Genomic DNA, 24,703 nt, shown 5'->3' with positions numbered 1-24,703 from the left:
TTTCTGAGAGAGAAAACACGATTTTAATGAGGACTGACTTTAAGGCCGGAAAGTCACACTTGTCATTCACACTGCTACTTTTCCAACAGGAAGGAGGTCACCAGCCAGCCCGTCAGGTCTGACTTGATCTCCCCGAGATGCTGCTACAACTCTACAGAGGAACGGCCGTGACGCCCTTGGCGGTCAGCCCAGGGCGGGGGCTTGGCAGCCTGCCTGTTCCTGTCCATCACCTGGAATGGGGGCGGGCACCTGGGCCACCGGGCACCTTCTCCTGGGACCACAGCACGGGTAGGGTTTGGCACATAGTCTTAATTCTCTTTGACTTTCACATTGACAGAGTCAGCCAGCCGGCAGGAGCAAGGAAATGAGGTCGAGGCTGCTGCCTTTCAGAAAAGCCGGGCTCACTCCTGCCAGCCCTGGGCCCACGGGCAGAGTGCGGGTGCGAGCGCCACGGCTCAGCTCAGGGCAGCCGCCCCGTCACCCTTTCTACAGCGCTCGCCGGTGGCTGGGGCCCGCTCCTCGCTGGGGCCCGCTCCTCGCTGGGGCCTGGGATTGTATTGCTGGTGAACTTGGTTACCCGACTTCTGGCCATTTAGTCCAGGACGGTGGCATTTTCTGGAATGGGCCTGGCGGGGCGCGTCCTGCTGAGATGTGTCAAGATGGCACGGATCACCCCTGCTCGTCTCTGGCCCCACGGGAGGCCCCTGGAGGTGGGTGGAGAACCCCCTGCTGCCCACCAGAATGGGCAGAGACAAGCAGGACAGTCAGGATGGGCAAAACGCTGCCCAAAACCACAGCAGCTCAGCTCTGGAGCCCAGCAGCTCCACTCTCAGCCACGTCGCTTTTCAAGGCTCAGAGATGCCTCCCTTCTCAGGTGGGAAAAAACCTTCACTCGCCCTATGCCTTGTGCTGAGCGAGGGGAGTGCTTGGCAGGCAGAGGGCTCCGAGATGGGCGACCGGAGAAGGGCATCCTCTGCCCACCACTGGACATCACAGGGACAGACAGCCGCAGAGGGAGCGTCTGCCCAGGGCGCATACTGGAGCCTGCATTAGTCTCTGTCGTTTGTGCAGTCCCTTAGCTCCTCTGTCCCTCCTGAAAAGGCTGGGGGCCTTCCCCACAATCCACTGCTGGCAGACGAGGGACCTCCCCACCCCACCCCAGCCAGGAGAGCCGGGGTGCACCTGACACCAAGCCGTGTTTTCTCCTGGTGGGTCTCTGACCGCCAAGGCTTGGTCTTCTGTCCCCTCTGGGGGACAGAGAAGTCTAGTGGCATCCTGACGACACTCGTGGGGAGGGGGCGTGGGGCTGTGTCCTCAGCGACCTCACGTCCAGACTCCGTGGCAGCAGCCAGGGTGAGCGTCCTCCACCAAAGTGCTCAGGGCCCAGGGGGACCGAGGGAGTCCTCGAGGGGGCCGCAAGGAGGAAGTGTCGATTCTGTGCTCGGACGTCCTGCAGGTCGGCCCCTGGTCCAACAGGGGTATCTGGATCCCCACGTCCTACACATTAGTTGAGCAAAAACTCTGGCTTCTGATACCCAAAGAGTCTGAAGTCCCCCTCGAAGCGCGCGTACAGGCGCCGGATGTCTCGCTTGCTGATGCCCAGGAAGTAGTGTTCCACCTTGGTCCTGTTGTAGGCGGTGATGCCCGGCGGGATGGTCGGGTAGGACACCAGGTGGTCGATGCCAGCTTCTCTCAGGATGTACGGCGCGTCGTCCTCCAGGGTCTCGTGGTGGCCAACCACGCTGTACTTTATCTCGCAGGGCGCGCACAGCTCCACGTAGGTCACCCAGTGGATGATGCGGTCCCCGAACTGCAGGTCCAGCCACCTGTGGTTCGGGTCGCCCAGGTAGCGCACGAAGTCCTCGAATTGGATGCCCCGGGTCTCCGTCCGGTTCCGCCTGTATTTCCTGATGATGCCGGGGGCGATCTCATGCCTGTACCAAGGTTCGAACCGGGGATTGTGAACAAACTTATCCTTAAACGCAGAAATAAGTCTTTCGAAGGGATCCCTTACGATAAAAAACTTGAAGTATGTTTTCAACCTAAGGGGAAGAAAAAGGAAAACAAACAAGAGGTTGGTTTGAGAGGGTGTGGAGAACGAACGGAACCCATCACAGCCGCAGCTGCTGCTGTTTGCTGAGCCCTCCCCCAGGCCCAGCATCCCATGCGTGTCTTGCTGATCCTCTCCAGGATTTGTGAGGTCAGCTTCTACCGACCCATTTTACAGGTAAGGACACAGAGGCCTGGACACTTTAACTGTCCAAGACACGGTACTTGCCCTAGGGTGTCACTGTGAAGACATCTGTTTCATCTCTATTTTACCTGAGTAATTCAAAACTTCAAAGAATGATGGAAAGGTCTGGCTCGAGGCAGAAAAATCCCAGGAGCAGGAACTCTGAGTTGGGAATAAACGGAGCTCAGGAAAGGACGTGCCTTTGGGGCCGGCGCTGTGGTGCAGCAGGTTAAGCCACAGCCTGTGACACCGGCACCCAGATCTGAGTGTCAGCTCAAGTCCCAGCCACTCCGCTTCCGACCCAGCTCCTTGCTAATATTCCTGGGGAGGCAGCAGAAGATGGCCCAAGTGCATGGGGCCCCAGCCCAGCTCCTGGCTTTGGGCCTGGCCTAGTCCTGCTGTTGTGGGATCTAGGGAGTGAATCAGCGGGTGGAAGTTCTCTTTCTGTTTCTCCCTGTCACTCTGCATTTCAAAGAAATAAATCTTTTTTTTTTTTTTAAAGATGTATCTGTAAGGATACACTTCACGATTGCTAGGGGAAAGAAAAACAGCAGTGAAGACAGAATTGAGAGGCAACAGAGGGTGCGGCTTCGGGCTCCGGCTGGGCAGGGGCGGCACGAAGGGCTGCAGCGGTGACACTGATGACAGGTGAAAAGAATGACGAGGACACGCTGTTCTCACGGCGCGCTTACTAAGTGTCAGAGACTGTTTTCCATGTTTTGCATATCTGAACTGAGACTCCCCAAGGCCCCCTGGGGTAAGTGCTTGGAGAGGAAATGGGGCTGTCAGGAGGGTTTCTGCCAGGGGTGTGCACTAGCTGGGAGGCCTGAACTCACCGCAGCTGAACGCCAGGGAAGGCAAGCGGTTGCGGGGCAGACGGCCAAGTTCAGCTGCGGCCCCTGCATTCCTTTACCTGGTGCTCCGTGGGGCCACTTCACAGCTCATCTATTGGTCAAGGGCTCCATCCATGCTGCAGTCAGAGAGGTCGGTGGCCCTGCCTTGCCTGTGCTGGCTGCAGTGTGCATCCACCACTCCTGGGGCAGCTCCCCACGCAGCAGGCACAAGGCCTGGGTAAAAAGTGAAATACTCAGAAGGGTCTCCCTGCGGCCCAGATGCCTTCTTTATCAAGAAAACAGCACAGGTGCTGAGGAATGCATGCCCCTGGACGAAACCCACCGCTCGTTTCTGCTCACAGGACTACCTAACCCTCGCGTGGGCTGTGTGAAGGAAAACCAGGAACGGGATCTGAACTTCCCAGGAGGACTTGAGACTGCACACGTGCTGCAGGCTGGGGCCGGTGCTGTGGTGCCGCGGGTTAAGGCACTGCTTGAGGCCTGTGCCCCATATCTCAGTGCCAGTGCAAATCCCAGCTGCTGTGCTTTCAAGAAGTAGCAGATGATGGCCCAGGGACTTGGTCCTTGCCATCCACATGGGATGTGCAGATGGAGTTCCAGGCTCCTGGCTTTGGACTGGTCAAGCACAGGCTATTGCCTGTAGGGGAGTGAACCAGTAGATGAAGCACGCGCGCTCTCTCTCTCTCTGCTTTAGGTGGACTAAGAGGAAACAGAGCCGGGAGCCGGGGCCCACGGCCAGTGTCTTCTAGGGTTTCCAACAGCCCCCTTGTATGCGGCTCTTACCTCCTCTGAATCCCCGCGTCGCTGAAGGACGAGAGACGCGGGAGGCCGTTCTTCTCATGGTCGTGAACCACGTTCTCGGGGATCTCATCAATGGAAGGAAAGGCTCCTGGCAGGGGAGGGGCGAACAAGAGAGAAAGGCGGTTGTCCTGCCGGTGTGCCCATCTGTCTCCCACCTGAGCCCCCTGCTCCCCAGGGGGCACACAGCAGGCCCACGCCCGCTACCCAGGCTCAGCCTTCTGAATCCCAGCTGCGTCTGCGGGCAGGATGAGCGAGTGAGGAGGAGTTCTTGCTAAGCCCAGGGCCAGCTGGAGGAAAGATGGGCGGCCACAGGGAGGAGGGGGCAGGAGCAGGGCGGCACCACTGGCCATGCTACCTTTGGCAAGGCACCTAGACTGGGCTCCATGTGGGACTGCTGCATGCAAACAGAATCCCTGAACACTGCACATCCCGCTCTGCTCCGCGAATGGGGAAATGCCAGAGGGGCGGGACTGGGGACTGCAGCGCTGACTTTTACCACCACCATGGTCAAGGTCCTCAGGGCAACCCCAGGCTGAGATCCCCAGCACCACCTCCCAGGACTGTGGCTCTTCAGGTAACCTCACAGTACCCAGCGTGGCGGCTGGCGAAGGTGTTCCATGCTGTGAAAATCTGACTTGGGTTATGGGAACCGTGATGCCTTTGAAATGGGAGTGGGATGGGGTGTGTGCAGGCGTGTGGGGTGGGCGTGGTCAGCACCATGTTCCTTAGGACCTGGCCAGGGCCCAAACAGCTGCATGGAACCTGGGGCTGGGCGCCCAACCTAGGGTTGGCGCTTGGGCATGATTTCTATCGTGTTCTCAAATGGAAATAAATCCACATTTTGCTGAGGAGGTTTTAGCTAAGCTTCTGCAAACCTTAGCATCGCCTTTGTGCTAATCCTGTCATTATGCAAAGCAGGAAGGATTCTCTCTTGGGTCATGCAAGCAGTGGCCACAGACTCGTCTGTATTGTTCCCTCTTCCCCCAGATATCTAAGCCCTGGTCCAGAATTCTGTGCTATGGGCCGCGGGTGGCTGCACAGTGAGATGAGCACTGGATGACAGAACTGGCTGTAGACCAGCACCCATCCCCACCCAGCTGTATCTAAGGACAACTGAGGGCAGCCACAGGACCTGGCGAGCCTGTTCCTGTTTGCATCATGCCCTATGTGTGTCTCCTACTTCTTTAAAGCATAATGCAGCCGGCGCCACGGCTCACTAGGCTAATCCTCCGCCTGCGGCGCCAGCATACCGGGTTCTAGTCCTGGTCGGAGCGCCGGATTCTGTCCGGGTTGCCCCTCTTCCAGGCCAGCTCTCTGCTGTGGCCAGGGAGTGCAGTGGAGGATGGCCCAAGTCCTTGGGCCCTGCACTCGCATAGGAGACCAGGATAAGTACCTGGCTCCTGCCATCGGATCAGAGCGATGCGCCGGCCACAGCGCGCTGGCCGCAGCGGCCATTGGAGGGTGAACCAATGGCAAAGGAAGACCTTTCTCTCTGTCTCTCTCTCTCTCTCTGTCCACTCTGCCTGTCAAAAAATAAAAAAATAATAAAAAAAAAAAATAAATAAAGCCTAATGCTTCCTACCTTGGGTCCTCTGTGTATACTCCTGGTTTTCAATTTGGTCTGTGACACTGTTGTGATTCCAAACGAATCCAACCAGAGTACTCCAGACGCACATGACAGGTGCACACGTGAGGGGGACAGGGAGAGGGGGCCCCTTTCTTTCCCACACAACCCGTGAAGAGGCAATGGCGACCAGAGACTCTGAGAACAGCCCTAGGGGCGCCCACGGCATCTCAAAGCCTGATTTGTTGACCCAGGAATCCTGCCACTACTGATGGAAATTGAATTTAACAGACGGAGTTCATTGTTCCCTTGGCTCTAGCCAGACTGACTGGAATTTAAACAGAGAAACACAGGTGTGTTTGACAGAACGGTGAGTAACTGAAACTGCAGCGTATGCCATCACTCTGCTCTGCTCTGGGTTTCTCCTGTGCAAACATCAGACTGCCCGAAGCAGGCCAAAACCTCTGAAGACGGAGGCCCAGCTTCAAACAGGGCGCATCCGCTTTCCAGCCCACTGGCAAAGGATACGCGGGGGAAGGCAGAGCCCCACGCGGCAGGGCTCCCCCACTACCAGGCGAGGGCCTTGCTCACTGCACAGAAGGGACCTGGGCTCTGGGCAGAACCCACGACCTTAGGGATCAACACTGTGGACCTGCAGACAGGGAGAAGAGGCTTGGCGGCCAGGGCAGGTGCCCGCTGCCTGAGGCAGGGATTCTGCCAGGAAATCCAAGGTATCCTTGACCTTGACCTTGGCCACGATCAGCGTGTGGATTAAATGGCACTGACCGGGCACAGAGAACTGTCTGGAAGGCATCACAGTCCCTTGTGGGAGAACCCCTTCCTTTGACCCCACCCCTGTCATCCCCTGCCCCTCCCCCAAGCAGACACTGAGACCCTCCCCCAGGCACTGATGGGCCCCCACCCACCGTTGAGAACAATTAACACTTTCTTCCACTGCGTGTTGCCCACTTTGGGGGTCTGGCAGAAGAGAATCTTGTGCTTGTCACAGACGAATATGCGGTCCAGGACGAACTTGGAGACGGCGGTGTGCGAGAGGTTCCGCAGGGCCTCGTCCCTGCAGGTGTTTCTGATGAGCTCCAGGCGCTGCAGGTAGACCAGGGGCTGAACGTGCATCTCCCCAGTTGGCTGCAAATGACAAGGGACCATCAGCAGGAGCCAGGACTGAGCCGGAGCGGGAGCTGCTCACCACCCACAGGTCCCTTGTCTCTCCTTTCTGCAGAGCGATGGCCACTCCGGTAGCATTTCTCAGAGCCTTCCCACTGCCCTGTCAAGTTTCAGAGATGTATTGGCACACTTGGCCAGAAAAACAGACATAACCTGGCTCATCCAACTTGCAAAAACCAAAAAATGGTGGGGGCCCGCGTTGTGGCACAGTGGGTTAAGCAGCCTGCTTGCAATATCTGCATACCATAGCGGAGCACCAGTGTGAATCCCAGCTGCTCTACTTCAGATCCAGCTCCCTGCTAACGTGCATGGGAAAGCTGCACAAATACTTGGGCCTCTGCCACCCATGTGGGAGATCTGGAAGAAGCTCCTGGCTTCTGGCTTCAGACTGGTACAGCCCTGGCCATTACAGCCATTTGGAGAGCAAACTAGCAGATAGGCAATCTCTCTATCTCTTCCTATCATGCTATCTTTCAAATAAATAAATAAAATCTTCAAGAAAAAAATAACATAATAAGGAAGATGAAAAAGCTCAAGTCCCAAATGCCCTGGGTGCGCCTGAGACCCACAGAGAATACCCAAACATGAGAAGCCTCTGCTTAATGCCCAAACTGCAACTGCTTTGCTGGGGGCTACAACTGCTTGTGGAGTCCTGACTGCACACAGAGGCAGCGTCAGCGCTTGTGAAGACAGCTGGTGCTATGGTTTGAACAGGATCTGCCTCGAACACTCACACAAACGTTTAGACTACAATGTCTCACGTCAATGACTGATGGAGGAAGGGCGGATACTTGATCTAATTCTGGCACCTGGTAGGTGGGTATGTGGGGTCTTGAGGTCACTGGGCACATGCCCTTGGACGGTAGCTCAGCAGAGGGTGAGGGTTGGTTATATAAGCCCATGCACTTCCTGTCTCCCTCTGCACACTGCCACCATCAGGTGCCAGCCTAATGGGGCCACCAACCTCAGACTGTGAACCTCCAAAACTGTAAGCCAAAATACATCTTCCTAAGTAGCTCCTGTCAGGTATCCTAGATAATGAAGAGCTGACAAACACACCTGAGTAGCATGTGTGGCATTGTGCATGTGTGTGTGTGTGTGTGTGCACACTCAGCTGGGGTTTCCCTGGGTGTCTGTGCACACTCACTGATGCATGCGCATGGCGGGGGTGGGGGGAGAGCAGCATGAGACCCAGAGTCATCAGGGCTTCTGTCCTCCATGGTGGTCACGGTGGTGCTGTCTGCCCAGACCGGGCCCAGCTCTCGGAAGCAATCTGAAGGGGCCTCTGGAAGGCAGGGCTGCTTCCTCCTCCATGCCGCTCCTTAGCCACCTCTGGCTGGGGCCTTGGAGTTTTCTGCCACCTTCCATTCAAACACTCAACTCCAGGATGCACACAAGAAACACCTAAAGGAAAGCCATGGACCTCACCACCCTTCTTGTGAAAAAAACACAGGCTGAGTTGTTGTTGTTGTTACTGTTACTGAGACACAGAGCCTGAATTTGTTGGCTCACTCCCCAGATGCCTGTAACAGCCAGGGCTGGGCCAGGGCCTGAGCCATGTGGGTGGCAGAGACCAAGCACCTGAGCCATTACTGTTGTCTCCCAGAGTACGCACTGGGGAAAACTGGAGTCAGACGCCAGACCCAGGACTTGAACTCAGGCACTCTGAGGTTAAGACATGGCTGTCTTAAAGACTAGGCTAAATGCCCACTCTTGTACAGAATACTGTTAATAATTCTGTGCATGGAACAAATGTGCATGGCATGGGCCAGCGTCACGGCTCACTAGGCTAATCCTCCACCTGCGGCACCAGCACCTGGGGTTCTAGTCCCGGTCGGGGCGCCGGATTCTGTCCTGGTTGCCCCTCTTCCAGTCCAGCTCTCTGCTGTGGCCCGGGAGTGCAGTGGAGGATGGCCCAAGTGCTTGGGCCCTGCACCCGCATGGGAGACCAGGAGAAGCACCTGGCTCCTGGCTTCGGATCAGCGCAGTGCGCTGGCCGTTGCAGCCATTTGGGGGGTGAACCAACGGAAAAAGGAAGACCTTTCTCTCTCTCTCTAACTCTGCTTGTCAAAAAAAAAAAAAAAAAAAATGTGCATGGCATGGAGTTCTACGCTTATGGTACCATGTTGGCATTCCACAAACAGTTCTGGACTGTGCAGCATTTCAGGTTTCCGGATAAGGGATGCTCACTCAACTTGTGCCATAAAGCGGGATGCGATGTCACGTGGAAACCTGCTGCTCCCACATGCCAGGGCCGCTGCAGAGGGCCCCTGGGGTCGGCTGCCCGGCCGGTGCCCACCTTCACTTCCCCAGCCACGTGCTTGTCTTCCGGCAGCTTCCCCACTTCCGGCACGGCGGTCAGGAACAGGAGCTCGTGCTTGGTGCTGTAGCCTGCAGGAGCGAGAGGGTGAAGTGTCTTGTTGAGAACAGGCTGGGGGAGGGGGACAGAGGCCCCACAGCAGATCCGCACAGACGCCCGGCTGGCTTCTGACCAAGGTGCAGCAGCAGCCACTCGGCGGGGGATCTGGGGCAGCCGGACACTTAGAGAGCAAAGACATGGACCCTTACTTGAACCTCACACCCTAAGAAAGCACGAACTCAACGCGGGCCAGAGACACAAATGTAAAACCTGAAGCCTAAAACAGGACAGGTGGGACACTCTCTCGAGACACTGATACACTGAACTTCGGTAACAACAAGCACTGTGGCTGTGCAGAGCCTGTCTGAGAGGAAGAAAACACACACTACAGACTGGGAGAAAAATATTTACAAACCACGCGTCTGACCGAGGCCTGGACGACACAAAGAACTCTCAGAATTCAAGTGAGAATGCCAAACTAGCCGGTCAGAAAACGGGCAAGACAGGCACACACCCTTCTCTGCAGAGGATCTAAAAGGAGGTTCCCCATCACTAGCCACGAGACAGATGCAAAGTAAAACCACATGAGAGGAGCCAGAGCTGTGGTGCAGTGGGTTACACCGCCGCCTGCAGACCCGGCGGGCTGCTTCCAGCCCAGCCCCCTGCTAACGTGCCTGGGAAAGCAGTGGGGAGACCCGATGGAGTTGCAGGCTGCTGGCTTTGGCCTAAGTCCAGCCCTGGCTGTTGTGGCCATTTGGGGAGCGAACCAGTGCATGGAAGAGCTCTCTCTGTCTCTCCTACTCTGTCACTCTGCCTTTCAAATAAATAAATATAATAATACTTTAAAAAAACTCACAATGAGATATCACTCAATAACTGCCATAGGCAGACACGGATGTCAGAAACATGAAAACTTACATTTATGCAAAAACTTGTACACATGTTTTTTTAGGAGCTTCATATATAATAGCTCCCATACGTCAGTCTGCCTTCGCCAGGTGAACGGGTGACAAACGATGGTATTCCTGCGGAATATGGCACAGCAAGCCATCTGTGTAAGCACCACGTTGGGTCAATCTCCTGGGAGTGACGCTAAGTGAAAGGGAGCCAGTCCTAAAAGGCCACATACTAAATACGTGACAATTCTGCAATGACAAGATTAGGGAGAAGGGAGCAGTTTAGTGGTCACTGAGGGCTGGTGTGTGGCGGGGCGTGGGTGTGGCTACAGAGGGCACAGCCGGGGCCTCCTGATGACCAAGCTGTCCTGTGCCGACTGCCTCGGGGTCGGCATCCTGCTGTGCACCTGCGCTGCAGTTCTCTGAGGCACTACCCACGGGGGAGACTGAGTCAAGGGGGCCACGGGAGTACCTGTGTTATTTCTCGCAACTGCACGTGACGCCACGATGCTCTCGGAACGGAACAGAGACCATCAGCGGCCAGGCCGGTGTTTTCACACCAGCCAGAAAAGTCGTGGGAGTTGCGCTCACAATGGGGTGGGGGGTGGGGTGTCTCACAAGGTGCCTGTCCTGGGTAATCGGTGCAAGCAGGAGAGGGGGGGTTTCCAGCGTCCCCCATGGGGGTCTTGCGTGCAAGGGTCTGCCACAATCGGGGCATGCGACCATGCTGAAGACCCATCGCCTCTGATTCCAGCGACACTGCATCACTTGACCTTGTCCTTCCAACCGAGCCTCTGGTCCCAGTGTGAACCAGGAGGCTCCAGGCCCTGCCTGGACACGGGTGTGACACAGCCTCCCTGAGGCTGAACCTCACAGCCCTTCTCCCAGTGTTCTCACTGGTGAGCACAGCCAGTAACTGTCACCACCTAGGGCTCACCACAGGGTGTCCTTCTCTTCCCTGCAACCCCGCCCTCCCACCCTGCTCCCCTGCTCGTCCACACACAGCAGGAGGCGTATGGCATGACAGCCTCAGCTCACCAAGGGCATGCTGGAGCTCTCTGGGGTGTGGCTGGAATTCTCTGGGGTGTGGCAGTTGCCTGGGATAAATCCAGAAAACTCCTGGTGCAATATTTCTAGCCATGCCTCCCATGGGCCGCCATCGGCAGGAGGGCCAGGGGGAGCCCTGCCCTGCAGAACCAAGAAACGGTGATCACCTGCCTCGGGCGGAGGGTCCAGGTCCATTAAGGACCTTCTGATGTCTCCCCAGCGCTGCCTGGCCCCTGCAGGGAACGTGTCGCTGCACTGACCCTGCACGTCCCAGCCCCCTGCCCCTGGCCCGGACGCTGTCAACACAGGAAATGTGTCTGCTCTATGCAGGAGACACTGAGGCTGGGGAGGCAGACGACAGGAGCACGAAGTGCAGCCGGCAGCTCTGAGACTGAAGTGATCGCCCTGCGTGCATCCTCACCTGGAGGACTACGTTCAGGAAGGAGGAGTTACCAAAGTCCCTGGGTAGGTAAGAAGCCCTGTGCATGAAGGGTCCTCCTTCCGCGGCACCGCCGGGCCCTTCAAACACGTGCTCCCGGCCTGCAGCACCTGCAGGCACCCAGGCATGCTGGGCAGCTATGCCTGGGCCTCTCACGATGACACGAGGTGCACAGGACCCCAATCCGGAGCCTGCAGGACACCCTGAAGCAACTTCCGGCCTGTGAGGGAGGCGCCCGGAAAGAACCGGCTGCCCGGTTCTACCTCCCCTCTCGCACTTCTGTGGCGTGGAGGTTCTGGACGCCACACACAGCCTGTGGTCCTGGGAGAGTGATCACCTGGGCACGCACCTGGGAACAAGGAGCTACCTACCATCTGGGTCTTTAAAGGTCAAGGTGATGAACTTGCTGGCCACCATGAACATGAAGATCACCCAAAAGCAAGCGGCCAACAGAAGCCACTGCTGGTGCATGTTGTCGAGCGTCAGCCCCTCAACGATTCCTCCTGGAAGACACAAGCGGGATGCCCTTGATGTGTGCAGGGAAGTCAGCGAGGCAAAAGGTTAACAAGACAGACAGGCGATCGCAGTGACAGTGTGGATGGGAGTATGGGCAATCTCAAAGCGTTCTTGACCAAAACAGGCTTACTGTTTAAAAACAATTCAGAGAGAGAGAGAGAGAGAGAGAGATCTCCTTTCCACTGGCATACTCCCCCAAATGCCTGCAGCAGGTGGGGCTAAGCGAGGACAGAGCTGGGAGCAGGTACTCAATCCGGGTCTCCCAGGTAGATGACAGGAATCCCACTGCTCAAGCCATTTCTGCCTCCGGGCGTCTGAATGGGCAGGAAGCCAGTGGACTCACACCCAGGCGTTCTGACGTGGACACAAGCATCCCAACTGGTGGTCGGACTCTTCAGCCAAATGCCCATCCCTAACTTATTTTTTTGATTCCATTTTTCTATGAACATTTTTGAAATGCCCTTGTACAAATATTAAAAAAAAAAACTTTCCATTGCTATAATTAGTTGACTTGGTATATAAAAGTTCACCTTTTAAAAAAAAAAAAGATTCATTTATTTATTTGAAAGGCAGAGAAATGGAGAGAAGGAGACTCAACTGGAGGGGTGGGAAAGGGAGGAGGGGGCGGTATCTTCCATCTGCTGCTTCACTCCTCAAAAAACCTAACAGCCAGGGCTGGGCCAGGCTGGAACCGGGAGCCCAGGACTCCACCTGGGTTTCCCATGTGGGTGGCAGGGGCCCAAGGTCTTGGGCCATCTTCCGCTGCTTTCCCAGGCACATTAGCAGGGAGCCAGATTGGAAGCAGAGCAGCTGGGACTCGAATGGGTGCTCACACAGGATTCTGGTGTCACAAGTGGCAGCTTAACCTGCTGTGCCCCAGTGCCAACCCCTAAAAGCTCCTATTCAATTAATAACCTAAAAGACTCTTTACATAATTAGGTTGTACGTGTAGCACCCTAACGGATGGAGGCAGCAGTAAGGAGAGGAGAGGATGCCATCTCTGTTTCTAGAGCCTGGGCTAAGAGTTTGCTTCATGGTTTTGCCTCCAGACCCCTGCCTGGCCAGGACTGATGTCATCGGGGACTTGGAAGCAGGTCAGCAGGCCTACCAAACACATGCCCAGCGTGTTTGCTGGAGTCCCCAAGTACACTTGCCAAACAAACAAAAGGTAAATTTCAGTTAAATAAGAAAAAAATTATTTTCCTATTAATACATCCCAAATGTTGCATGGGATATCCTTATGCTATAAACACTATTTGTCATTTTCTGAAATTCGAATTTAGCCCCTTGTCCTATAGGTTATCTCATGACAGCACCCATATGAGGCTTGCCAAATTCCCCTCCGCCTGCCTGAAGTCGCTGTCCCACTCCCTCTTCCCGCCACTCCTTGTCGAAGGCCGCGCATCACCAAGTGGAGAGGCTGTGTTGCTCACAAGCCCTGTGACCCAGCAGGTCACCGGACAGCTCTAAGCCTCGGGGTCCTATCTCTGAGGGCAGGCCCGCCTCCTCCCAGGTGGTCTCAAGGGCTGAATCAGTGAACGTGGGTGTGAGGACCAGCACCCACCTGGTCTGCAGCAGACCCTCAGGGAACCAAGGCTGACCAGCCCCTCGGTACCCATGGTGACCTTCTGGTTTAATCTACGTCTCTCTAAGTAGGATCATCAGAAATGACCCAAAACTGCAAAATCTGCCCTAAGAAGGGAGGAAAGAAACAATAGATGAGACGTCTCACTTCTTCCTTCTAGGAACAAGTGAGGCTTAGACTGTGCCCGGAGGACCCAGGACCCCACAATCCCAAGTCCACGGAACTGCTCTGGGATGGCGACACTCGGAGGTGCCATCCCAGTGGTCAAGGAAACCCCAGCTGCAGGCCTTTCCTTATTATTATTATTTTTTTAAGATTGATCGATTGATTTGAAAGGCAGAGTATCAGAGAGGGAGCAGGGAGGACAGACCTTAGAGAGATCTTCCATCCATTGATTCACTCCCCAAACGCTTACAACAGCAACAGTTGGTCCTGGCTAAAGCCAAGAACTCCATCCTGGTCTCCCACATGGGTGGCAGGGGCCCAAGCACTTCAGCCATCATCCGCTGCCCCCCGGGGGCACTAGAGGAAAGCTGGATCTGAAGCAGAGTGGCAGGGACTTGAACTGGTGCTCTGATATGGGTGCCAGTGGCACAAGCAGCAGCCTAACCTACAGTGCTACAATGTGGGCCTCTCGGCAGCATTTTCTGAAGAGGAGCCAAGGGTCAGTGTGGGCTGAGGAGCGAGCACAGAGCAGAGACAAGTACAGAGCAGGCGGCGTGCGGTTCTGAACAGAGTGGCCAGGGCTTGCAACCCACACTCTCCAGAGATGCACACAGAGGACAAGCGACACGGACAAGGGAACCGCCGGGGCCAGCCTCGCTTATACGGGCAGATGTGCGCGCTCTGCAGAGCAGATGGCACGGGGGCGGGGCTTCGGGGCCCTGCCAGATCTGTGCCTGCTCTGCTCACGCCCTGTGTACCTCCAGGTGTCCTGGCCCAGGCCAGCGCTCAGGAGGTTTTTATAAGTCTGGAATCTAATCCCTCCAGGATGGTCTCAATTGGAGGCCATCCACTGAGCTCACCTCTAGTGATGAAGGAGGATGCTGAACACACAGCTTGCCTGAAAACGAAGGGCACCTCACCTGCTCTCCAGGAAGCCAGGTGGCTCAGCTGGGCCGGATGACAAGTGAGAACCACAGGACCCCAGAGAGCCTGCTCTGCATTCTCATCGGAGGTCAGGAGCTTGCAGCAGCTTCTGCCCCAGCTGGCCGCCTGTGCTCCTCTCCCTCTCCCCAGCTGAGGGCCCTGGTATTGTCATCTGTTAGGACAAAGCAGCCACCTGCACACCCACCAGCACAGTCCTCACCAACCACACACAACTCGCAATCCATCACCAACACAGCCTTCCAGACGGGAACTTCATTTTCTAAAAAGCTCAACGTGCAACGTGACTGCTGTAAACTGAACTGAGCCGCCCAGAATGCCCTTCCCCCTCCCAGGCAGGCCACTGCAGGGGGTTGGAGAAGGGCAGTCTACAAAGCCACCACTCCCTTCACAGATTGCCTGTGGCCTCCGGCCCCTGGGCAGGCACCCAGGACATGTGGGAACTTCCAGGGGGGCTGTGGAACTGGAAAGCTTCACACATACGACCCCCAGCGCCTGCCAAGACTGTTCTCTGGGGAAGAGCATTCGCTGCGGGTCCCTTGCAGTGCCCGGAGGGCAGGCGTCCTGGCCAAGCCGTCGTCTGCCAGTGACCCCACATCACTGGACCTTGGCCCGTGTCCTACCCTGACCCAGCAGAGCCTGAATGCATTTGCAGTCCACTGTCTGCTTCCCCTGGAGAAGGGGACCTTGAGCTAATCAGTACCCCAAGCACCGGGACCAGGGCGTGCACCAAGGCCCAGATGGTGCCTGGCCAACAGTCATTAGTTGCTCGATGACATCAGCCCAGCAACTTGCTAGGAAAACTCAGGAGAGCTGGGGGGACTTCAGAAGGCAATTTGTCCAACCCTCTCCCTGAGTGTTTCCAAACTTCCTAAAGTCCCTGTATAGCCTCAAAATATTTCTCCAATCTCCACCTGAGCCTGGGAGTGGCTACTTATCTAATAAGCACTACCTGAGACTGGCAAACCACCAAAGGCCGCTGGGACTTCAGCATGCATGCATTTGAAGATGCTGACCACTGGGTTAAGAAACCATGTTGGAGGCCAAAAAGATTTCCTTTTAAATTTCAAATAAAACTCTAAGCTGAAAGGTAAGACAATGATACAAAGCTTACAATGTCAAGATGTATCAGGAAACAGAAAAGGCAAGCTGCAGGACTGAGCACATCCACCTATTTGTTAAAAAGTACTGCTATGTGCCTGTATCCCAAAGTGCATACATGCAAACACACACAAACATGTAATGCACAGAATAAAATTTTGAGATTACACTTTTTTATATTATGTAATTTTGTATCTTCAAAAAATGTTTGCAGTATGCATGTATATTTTCTATAATAAAACCCAATAAAACACAGAAAAAATGCCACCTACATACACGGACCCTGGTGTTTCTATTTCTGCAGTTAAACTTTTTCTACCCTACTACTAAGCAAAGTTTGGCACTTCACATGGTGTGGGAAAGGATGGCAAATACTTTTCTAGCCAGGAGAGAAAACGTAGTGAGCTGGCAGTCGGTATTTGAATAGTCAGTAAATACAGCTTCATATTTATTAGCTTTTATTTAATTTTCAAAAGCAATTAAAGCATAATGTACAGAAAATAATGCAGTCAGCCTTCCTTGCCTGCGGGTTCTGCACCCACGGATTCAATTGACCTTAGGCAGAAAACAATGAGGCTGTACCGAACAGGCACAGACATTTTCCTCATATTCCCTACACGGTACGGTGTGACAACTGTTGACCCAGCTGCACGGCAGGTATTGTAAGTAGTGGAGAGATGATTTAAAGTATGTGGGGGGTAGGCACAGGTTACAAGTGAATACTGTGCCATTTTCAAAAAGATCTCAGTGAGTGAGATCCCAGTGGAAAGAACAGGTCTTCAAAGAGGGAGGTGCCTTTCTCTGAAGGGAGGAGAGAACCTCCACTTTGACTATGACCGTGTCTAAACAAGATAAGAGTCGGAGAACTCAAGGGGCTTCCATAGCCTTGGAAACTCATGACTGGTGCATAGGGAGATTACTGATGCCATAAACAGGAGTGTCAATTTGTAAAGTCAACAACAGGAGTCACTGTGCACTTACTCCTCATGTAGGATCTCTGTCCTTAATGTGCTGTACACTGAGGCTTAATGCTATAACGAGTACTCAAACAGTATATTTCACTTTGTGTTTCTATGGGGGTGCAAACGATTGAAATCTTTACTTAATGTACACTAAACTGATCTTCTGTAAAAAAAAAAAAAAAAAAAAGAAAGAAATTATCAATTCCCAACTTGACTCTCACTGGGATTAAACATGACAATAGGTCTGATCTGATTTCATCATCATTTAAAAAAAATCATTTATTATTTTTCACTTTATGTTTCTGTGTGGGAGCAAACTGTTGAAATCCTTACTTAAGGTATACTAAGCTGATCTTCTGTATATTAAGATAATCGAAAATGAATCTTGATGTGAATGGAAGGGGAGAGGGAGTGGGAAAGGGGAGGGTTGTGGGTGGGAGGGACGGTATGGGGGGGGAAGCCATTGTAACCCATGAGTCGTACTTTGGAAATTTATATTCATTAAATAAAAGATAAAAAAAAATACTGTGCCATTTTTTGAGATGTGAGCGTCCTCGGAGTCTGGTATCCATCCGGGGTCCTAGAACCACTTCCCCAAGGACACCAAAGGATGACTGTGTTACGAACACCTGTTTACAGACACCCCACTGCCCTGGTTTTGCTGGACTTGATTTTTTCAAGGGAAATAAAGTGTGACAAACATGGCTGGCAGTCATCCCCCGAGCCCTCCCATGCGGAGACTGTACTTTCTCTGCATCGGCCAGCTCCTCCTACAGAAGCAGCAGCAGGCGGTCCAGGAGGGTGATCTTCCCAGCCCAGGGAAAGGCAGCGCAGCCCACGGAGTGGGGGGAGGCGAGTCCGCCCAAGGCCTGCAGGGAGACACTGCAGCATAGCCGGCTGCTGCCACAGACCAGCTGGGAGGGCCCATGGCGAGACGCCCAAGAGCTAAGCACTTGCTCCCCGTCGCTGTGTAAAATTCACAAATACAGTGAAAAGCTGCCAAGTAGCCTGGTTAAAAACTCGGATATATGGAACTTGTTCTCAAGTCATGCATTACGTGAACCGACCAGAAGCCTGTCCTCCTGCAGAACACCCTTCTCTGGGGGTGTGATAACCTCTGAGGTTTACAACACACGGCCTAGAAACAAAAGTAGGTGTCTACTTGCATGTAGGTGTAAGGACAAAACAACCTGAAAATTACTCATCAAGTGCACCATGAAAAGGTTCATTCATTCATCCAATAAATTAGGTGCCAGGGATAAGGGATGTCAAGAGCAAGTCCAGGCTGGCGCCGCGGCTCACTAAGCTAATCCTCCGCCTTGCGGTGCCGGCACACCAGGTTCTAGTCCCGGTTGGGGCACCGGATTCTGTCCCGGTTGCCCCTCTTCCAGGCCAGCTCTCTGCTGTGGCCCGGGAGTGCAGTGGAGGATGGCCCAAGTGCTTGGGCCCTGCACCCCATGGAAGACCAGGAAAAGTACCTGGCTCCTGGCTCCTGCCATCGGATCAGCGCGGTGTGCCAGCCGCAGCACACGGGCCGCGGCGGCCATTGGAGGGTGAACCAACGGCAAAGGAAGACCTTTCTCTCTGTCTCTCTCTCTCACTGTCCACTCTGCCTGTCAAAAAATAAAAAAAATAAATAAAAAAAGAGCAAGTCCAAATCAAATACACGCACACACACGCACACACACATGTACACACACATGCATGCACACACACATGCATACACACATACATGCACACACAGAGTTTTTGTCCTTTCCAGGCATGTAACCTTACAGAGACCCACATGACTCAGAGAATCTGTCAGAATGGTATGAGAGGGATTCGATGCTGTGAGAAGCACATACAAGGAGACAGGACCAGGAGTACAGCTGCCTAAGGAGAAGAAGGGGCAGGGTCCCAGGCAGAGGGAGCAGGCCCCTGCGTAGCACGAGGAGGGCCCCTGTGGCTGCCAATTCCAGGGCACGGTCAGAGCACATCAGGCCAGACGCCACGGGGTCTCTTAACAGAACTTAGCCTTTTCCTCGCTAACAATGGAAACTCACAGAGTAGAGTTTAATAGGAGAAGTTGTGATCTGATTTAAATTCTCAGACAGTCTGTCCGGCAGCAGGGTCAAAGATGCAAAGTGTCCCTTTGATAAGTGCCCAGTCTCAGGTCATTCTCAATCATTCTTAAATGTCTTATTTATTTCAAAGGCAGAGAGACAGAGAAAGATCTCCCACCCGCTGGCTCACTGCCCAAGTGCTCAAAACAGCCAGCCTGGGACCAGGCCGAAGCCAGGAACCCAGAACTCCATCCAGGTCTCCCACAGGGTTTGTGGAGGTCCAAGTTCTTGAGCCACCACCTGCTGCTGCTCCCCGGGGTGCACATTAGCAGGAAGCCGGATGGAAGGCGGAGCCAGGACTTGAACCCATGCACTCTGATGTGGGACGAGGGGATCCCAAGTGTGGGTTAGGCACTGTTCCAAATGCCCACCCTGAAGAGGGAGTGTCCCAAGAGGCACAGCAAACCCGCACCTGGGTACTAAGAGCCCTAATCTCTCTGACACGCGGGGTTTGAGGAGGCCTGTAGCGTGGTGCATTCCACTCACCAACGCGTGGCCGCTCTGAGACTGCCGGTGCTCTGAATCTTGGCATCTACCTGGTGCTGTCTCACTTTGTGTCCAGTGCTTGGTTCCGAGCCCTGGCTATCCAGTACAATCACCCGGGGAGCTCTAGAGTGACACCGCAACGCCCTGGGCTCCGAGTACAACCCAGCCAGGACCACAGAAAACTCTGGAGGTGGCACCGGGGCAGGTCTTCAAAGCTCTGCCCAGGACGCTAAGGAGCAGCCCACACTGAGAGCCAGCACTGGGGCTGGTCCAGGCCCCAGGCAGTCGCAAAGTTTCGTGTCCATGGGAAAATGCAGAGTCAGGGCATCCAACACAACTGCTTCCTTCCATTTTAAGAAGGAAAACTGGGGGCCGGCGCTGTGGTGTAGCTGGTAAAGCCACCGCCTGCAGTGCTGGCATCCCATATGGGCGCCAGTTCGAGTCCCAGCTGCTCCACTTCCGATCCAGCTCCCTGCTGATGTGCCTGGGAAAGCAGTGGAGGATGGCCCAAGTCCTTGGGCCCCTGCACCCACGTGGGGGACCTGGAAGAAACTCCTGGCTCCTGGCTTCGGATCAGTGCAGTTCTGGCCATTATGGCCAACTGGGGAGTGAACCAGCAGATGGAAGACCTCTCTCTCTTTTCTCTCTCTGTCTCTTCCTCTCCTCTCTCTGTGTAACTCTTTCAAATAAATAAATAAATCTTAAAAAAAAAAAAAAAAAAAAAGGAAAACTGGCAGCAAAGAGCATGCGGTTAAGCAGACTCTACGGATGCTCTAACTGCATGAATTCTGAATACACGGCTTCCAGAGGCGCAGTTAGACCTGGCCCTTCCCCCACTGCCCTCATTTCACCCGGAGAACTGAACTCTGTAGGATGAGGGTGTATCTGACCTTGGAAGAAACCACGCTCCTCGGCCCCATTTTTCAAACAAAAAGGCATTCCAAGTCCACCTAGCTCCAGCTCCTCCATGCCTGCCCCACTGTGTGCACCTTTTCCTTGAACACGGAGATTCTCCATGGGCCTGCCTCCTGTCCCAGGAGGATACCACCAAGGCCAAGGCTCACGATTTCTGTCTGCCAGGGGCTCTGGCCTGACGTGCCTGGTCCTCCCTCCAGGGTGTAGCTGAGGGCCACAGGTCTCCCTACAGCCAGGGGCCAGTGGCCTTTACAAAGCCTGACCCTTCCTGTAATCACCTCCCCTTTGTTCGAGGAGCCCAGATGACATGCAGGGTGCCCCTCGCAGCCAATGGCATTGCGAACCTGATGTGCCGGCCGCCCCTCTGATCACAGGGCAGGCCCTGAGCAGAGCCCCGCAGCTCCCAGCAGCGCCATGTCCATCTTCAGAGCTTCCCCAAGGCAAGCGTTACACAGGACTTTTTTTTTTTTTTTTTTTTTTTTTGACAGGCAGAGTGGACAGTGAGAGAGAGAGAGAGACAGAGAGAAAGTCTTTCTTTTGCCGTTGGTTCACCCTCCAATGGCCGCCGTGGCCGGCGCACTGTGGCCGGCACACCGTGCTGATCCAATGGCAGGAGCCAGGAGCCAGGAGCCAGGTGCTTTTCCTGGTCTCCCATGGGGTGCAGGGCCCAAGCACCTGGGCCATCCTCCACTGCACTCCCTGGCCACAGCAGAGAGCTGGCCTGGAAGAGGGGCAACCGGGACAGAATCCGGCGCCCCGACCGGGACTAGAACCCAGTGTGCCGGCGCTGCTAGGCGGAGGATTAGCCTAGTGAGCCGCAGCGCCGGCCTACACAGGATTTTCACATGTGGAGATGCTGGGCTCTGAGGGCTGGGCTCTGTGCAAACCAACGAGGCAGAACTGTTAGTTAATTACGGGGAATGCAGGGTCCGGGGAAACAAGGACACATCTGAGTCCAAAGAAGCCCTAATTGCATCTCCTCCCATCCCCGCCCTCAAATCACGGCAAAGCAGCACACGCGTGATGTGCTTGTGACGAACAACGGGAATGGTACTGGTACCATCTTCTGATGCACATCCTGCCTCCTCTGCATTCTGAACAAGACGCGGCAGATCCATCCTGCTCAGCTGCCGGAATCGTGCATCAGAGGCACAACGCCTTTAGAATTGTGAAGTGGGACCCCCACTTTTCACGGGCAAATCGCATCTCAGAGGCGCTGACAAGTCCTGCAGTAAACGGCCTTTTCCCAGCAAGCATTCACTCACTCACCAGCCTGCACCAGTCCCTGGGGACACAGCAGCACACACACACACACACACACACACACACACCCCCGCCAGCTTTAGGGGTGTCTTGTTCCAACAGGGGCAGTCAGGCCATCAACAGAGCCATTACTAATTATCTGATCAGGTCCTGTGACAAGTGCTACTGGTACTCATAAATGGAAGAGGGACCAAGGGCAGGGTCTCTGGGAGGGGATCACATTGAGAGGTAAAACAGACCAAGGCGGGGAGCAGAGCCCTGGGCAAGGACCCTGGGCTGGTCCCTAAATTCCAGCAGTGGCAGGAGGCCAGCGTCCCTGCTCACCGCACAGTGAGCAGGCGGGGCAGTGGCTCAGAGGAGCCCTGACAATGGCCCTTTGCTGGGATGAAACCGCAGGGTCCCTGTCCCCATCTCTCTCTCACATGCACACACACACCCTAGGGACCACATGTCCAGTGTTCAACTTTTAAAACACATCCACACACTGAAGGAAACATCACAAAAACACATGGGGGTGCACAAGGAACTGGACACCTGGGAAGACCACAGGGAAGGAGGAAGTGGATGGCCGGGGGCTGCAGCCACAGGGACATCTTCCCCACTGACCCTGGGATGCTTCTTGCAGGACGCAGTCTCTGAAGTTATAAAATTACAAACTTCCTAAAGCTAAATATGGCATGCAAATGGACGGCATGTCACGGAGGTTTTAAAATTCAGAGTAAGGGCTTCTCTCAAATTAAGCTCAGAAAGTTGTTCTGTGTCTCTGCTACTGTCCTTATGGTATACAGCCTCGGAACAACCAGCTAGCGAAACGCAAACCCGCCTGTCTGTCCAGTGAGAACATCACTGGCTGGGGCAGAATCTCACGAGGAGCAGTAACAACACACAGCACAGACAGACAGAGAGGCACAGGTCCACTGCAGGCCAGGCAGGGCCTCCGCAGGCACTGGCTACCTCATCGCAGCCTGACAGTGTGCTCCTACTGTGTCGAAGGCAACATCTGTAAGTACTGCATCCACACTTCTACTCAAAGAGATTTGGTTCCCTAAAGTCTCTGTAGGGTACGAGCAAGAAAGGGGGCAGTAAGATCGCTGAATGGCACGGATCGCAGATACCTGGCGAGTTCATCTCCTCTACCCACCTTCAAGGTCGGGGGTCACATTTCCTTGCTGTATCGCCCTGCAGTTTCCCGGGTCCTCTTGACGCTGTATGGGATAATTGAAAAAAGCAGCAAGCATCATTAAAGTTATCAGATCAGCCCACTTAACACAGCCTGGTTATACTTGGGCATTAGTTAGTCACTCTGGTTATCCAAGTATATTCTGCATAACGGGTCTCACGGAAGTGGGTTATCTTTGGATTTCTTAGTCAACCAATGAATTCTCTAAATGTACCAAGAGCTAGTTGCCTGAAAGACTTCCAAGTAACTAAGCACACACACACACACACAAGGACATGTTTTTGCAGCAAAATTCTAAATCTTTCTTTCAAATGTTCAGAGTCTAGACAAATGTCATCGAATGAATGAACTGGCAACCAGCCAAACTTATGAAATCAGAGATTCCCGACTTAACAGTTAGCCTGTAGAAGAAACATACAGCTCATCTAACACACAACACTGCCCAAGCTGCCTGGGACACAGGTAGTGCAGTCTAGCTGGGTCTCTTCCAAAAACCCCAACGCTAACATGAAAAGCCACCTCTCGCTATGGAAGTTGCAAGCTTACATTTTACATACCCGCATCCAGATCGTTCCAGACCTAGAAAAGAACACGGACTCCCGGTGTTTGCAAGCTGTGAGGTGTGCATCTCTGCCATTCCTGTGTCTGGCTCTCTCCCTCCTCCAACATTAGAAGATGATCTGAATACTACTGCGAGTTGCCCAGAACACTTTGCTAATTCTTTCCTTTGTTCAGGCTTTTGCAAGCGCTCCAAGCATCTTTCTCTCAGGTATTTCTTTGAAACTATTCTTCAGAGTCAACAGAAGAAATGGAAAAGATTCCAATTCTGAGCCAAGATGGGCTGTGCCCTAATTATAATTTCTCTCTTTTGTGTCTTTTTTTGTTTGCTTGCTTGCTTTGAAAAACCAGTCGCTGAAAAGAGTGAAGCAGGAGGTGTTTGGTGACCAGCGAGCCCAGGGCTGCACTGAGCTGTCCAATTGCTTAGTCTGGCATTTAAAAGTAACCAATGTAATAACCCAGCTCCTGATGGCTGGCTCAAAGCCCCAGCCGCGGGCTGCTCCAGACAGCCAGCCTTTTCTACGAGGCTTGCCAGAACCTGGCTGCCCGGCTCTCTACGCTGCCCAGCCCTTTCCTGCGTGGAGCGGTCTTGGACAACAAAGACGACCGCTTCTGGAAAACCTGGCTCATCTTCCCAGCCAGGCAGCGAGCAACGTCTGCCTCAACCACCGACTTCGGGACGGGTCCCTGGACCGTGCCCGCCGGGGGGCGGCGAGCGCGCTCTGCAGCCCCCACCCTGCTCTGGCTGGGCGCGGGCCGCGCTCCATCGCGCACCCGGGGAAGGTGGCACAGGCTCCTCTGGCCCAGCCCCCTCTCCCTGCGCGTTCCCTGGATCCAAAGGGAACATTTGCCTTCCCCTTTCCGCTGCCAATGACAGATGGAAATTCCCGGCCCCGGAGGCCAGAAGTAAATGACAGAGTGCCCAAGAATCAGGAATCACGCCGCCTTATTGCATAATTAAGGGCAGAGGCTCCAGCTGCGAATCCCACCGGGATGCTGCTCGCCGGGAAAAACCGGTTCGCTCGTTTTTTCCATCCACCCCGCGGAGAGGCTAGCGGTCCCCGGAGCAAAGAAACCACCCCCACCCACCCCAACCCTCCGTCCCCTGAGGGTCCCGGAGCTCACCCTTTGCACAGCCGGCGCTCGGCCCGGTTCTCCGACTCCGCACACGGCCCTGCGGGCGCAGCTCGCCTGGGCCTCGCTCGGCCTGCGGGGGAAGCGCGCGGGTCCCCGCGTCGCCGCAGCGCGGGAGGGCCGCCCGGCCCCGCCGAGGCCTCCGCGCCGCCACCGGCGGCCTCCGCGCCGCGGCCCGCCCGGCCCGGGATGTGGCGGCGCCGCCGGAAGGCGGAAGCGGGGCGCGCGAAGCCGGCTCTGGGGGGCGAGGCCGCCGCGCTCCTGCCCGGCCGCGCGCGCCGCTGGCCCGCGCGCGTCCTCGCGCCCTGCGCGCCTGTGCGCGCGCCTCGCGGGGCCGCGGGGAAGCGGCGGGGGGCCGTGGTCGGGGATGTGGGGGGCGGGGGTTCCCCCGGGCCCCCGGGGCCGCCCTGCCT

At 54.9% G+C, this 24,703-nt stretch overlaps 1 protein-coding gene across 4 annotated transcripts; it reads right to left on the bottom strand.

Moving 5' to 3' along the window:
* On the bottom strand, window positions 1-24,523 carry CHST10 (carbohydrate sulfotransferase 10). Of its 4 annotated transcripts, XM_002709929.5 has the most exons (7): window positions 24,282-24,523; window positions 22,560-22,623; window positions 11,750-11,881; window positions 8,937-9,028; window positions 6,379-6,598; window positions 3,871-3,976; window positions 1-2,042 (listed from the first exon to the last, which is right to left on the bottom strand). In XM_002709929.5, the coding sequence occupies exons 3-7, from the start codon at window positions 11,847-11,849 to the stop codon at window positions 1,505-1,507; spliced, it is 1,056 nt and encodes a 351-aa protein (XP_002709975.1). In that variant the 5' UTR covers window positions 11,850-11,881; window positions 22,560-22,623; window positions 24,282-24,523; the 3' UTR covers window positions 1-1,504. The 4 variants fall into 4 exon arrangements, with proteins under 4 accessions (XP_002709975.1, XP_069924826.1, XP_051691560.2 ...); XM_070068725.1 differs by lacking the exons at window positions 22,560-22,623; window positions 24,282-24,523 and adding an exon at window positions 13,459-13,477; XM_051835600.2 differs by lacking the exons at window positions 22,560-22,623; window positions 24,282-24,523 and adding an exon at window positions 9,915-10,141 and having other exon boundaries at window positions 8,833-9,028.
* Between the last annotated feature and the right edge of the window lie 180 nt (window positions 24,524-24,703).

The sequence above is a fragment of the Oryctolagus cuniculus genome, chromosome 2 (genome assembly GCF_964237555.1).
Source record: "Oryctolagus cuniculus chromosome 2, mOryCun1.1, whole genome shotgun sequence".
In the NCBI taxonomy this organism is placed as follows: domain Eukaryota; kingdom Metazoa; phylum Chordata; class Mammalia; order Lagomorpha; family Leporidae; genus Oryctolagus; species Oryctolagus cuniculus.
Note: the sequence above shows the minus strand (reverse complement) of the source record. Positions and strands in the feature narration are given on the sequence as shown.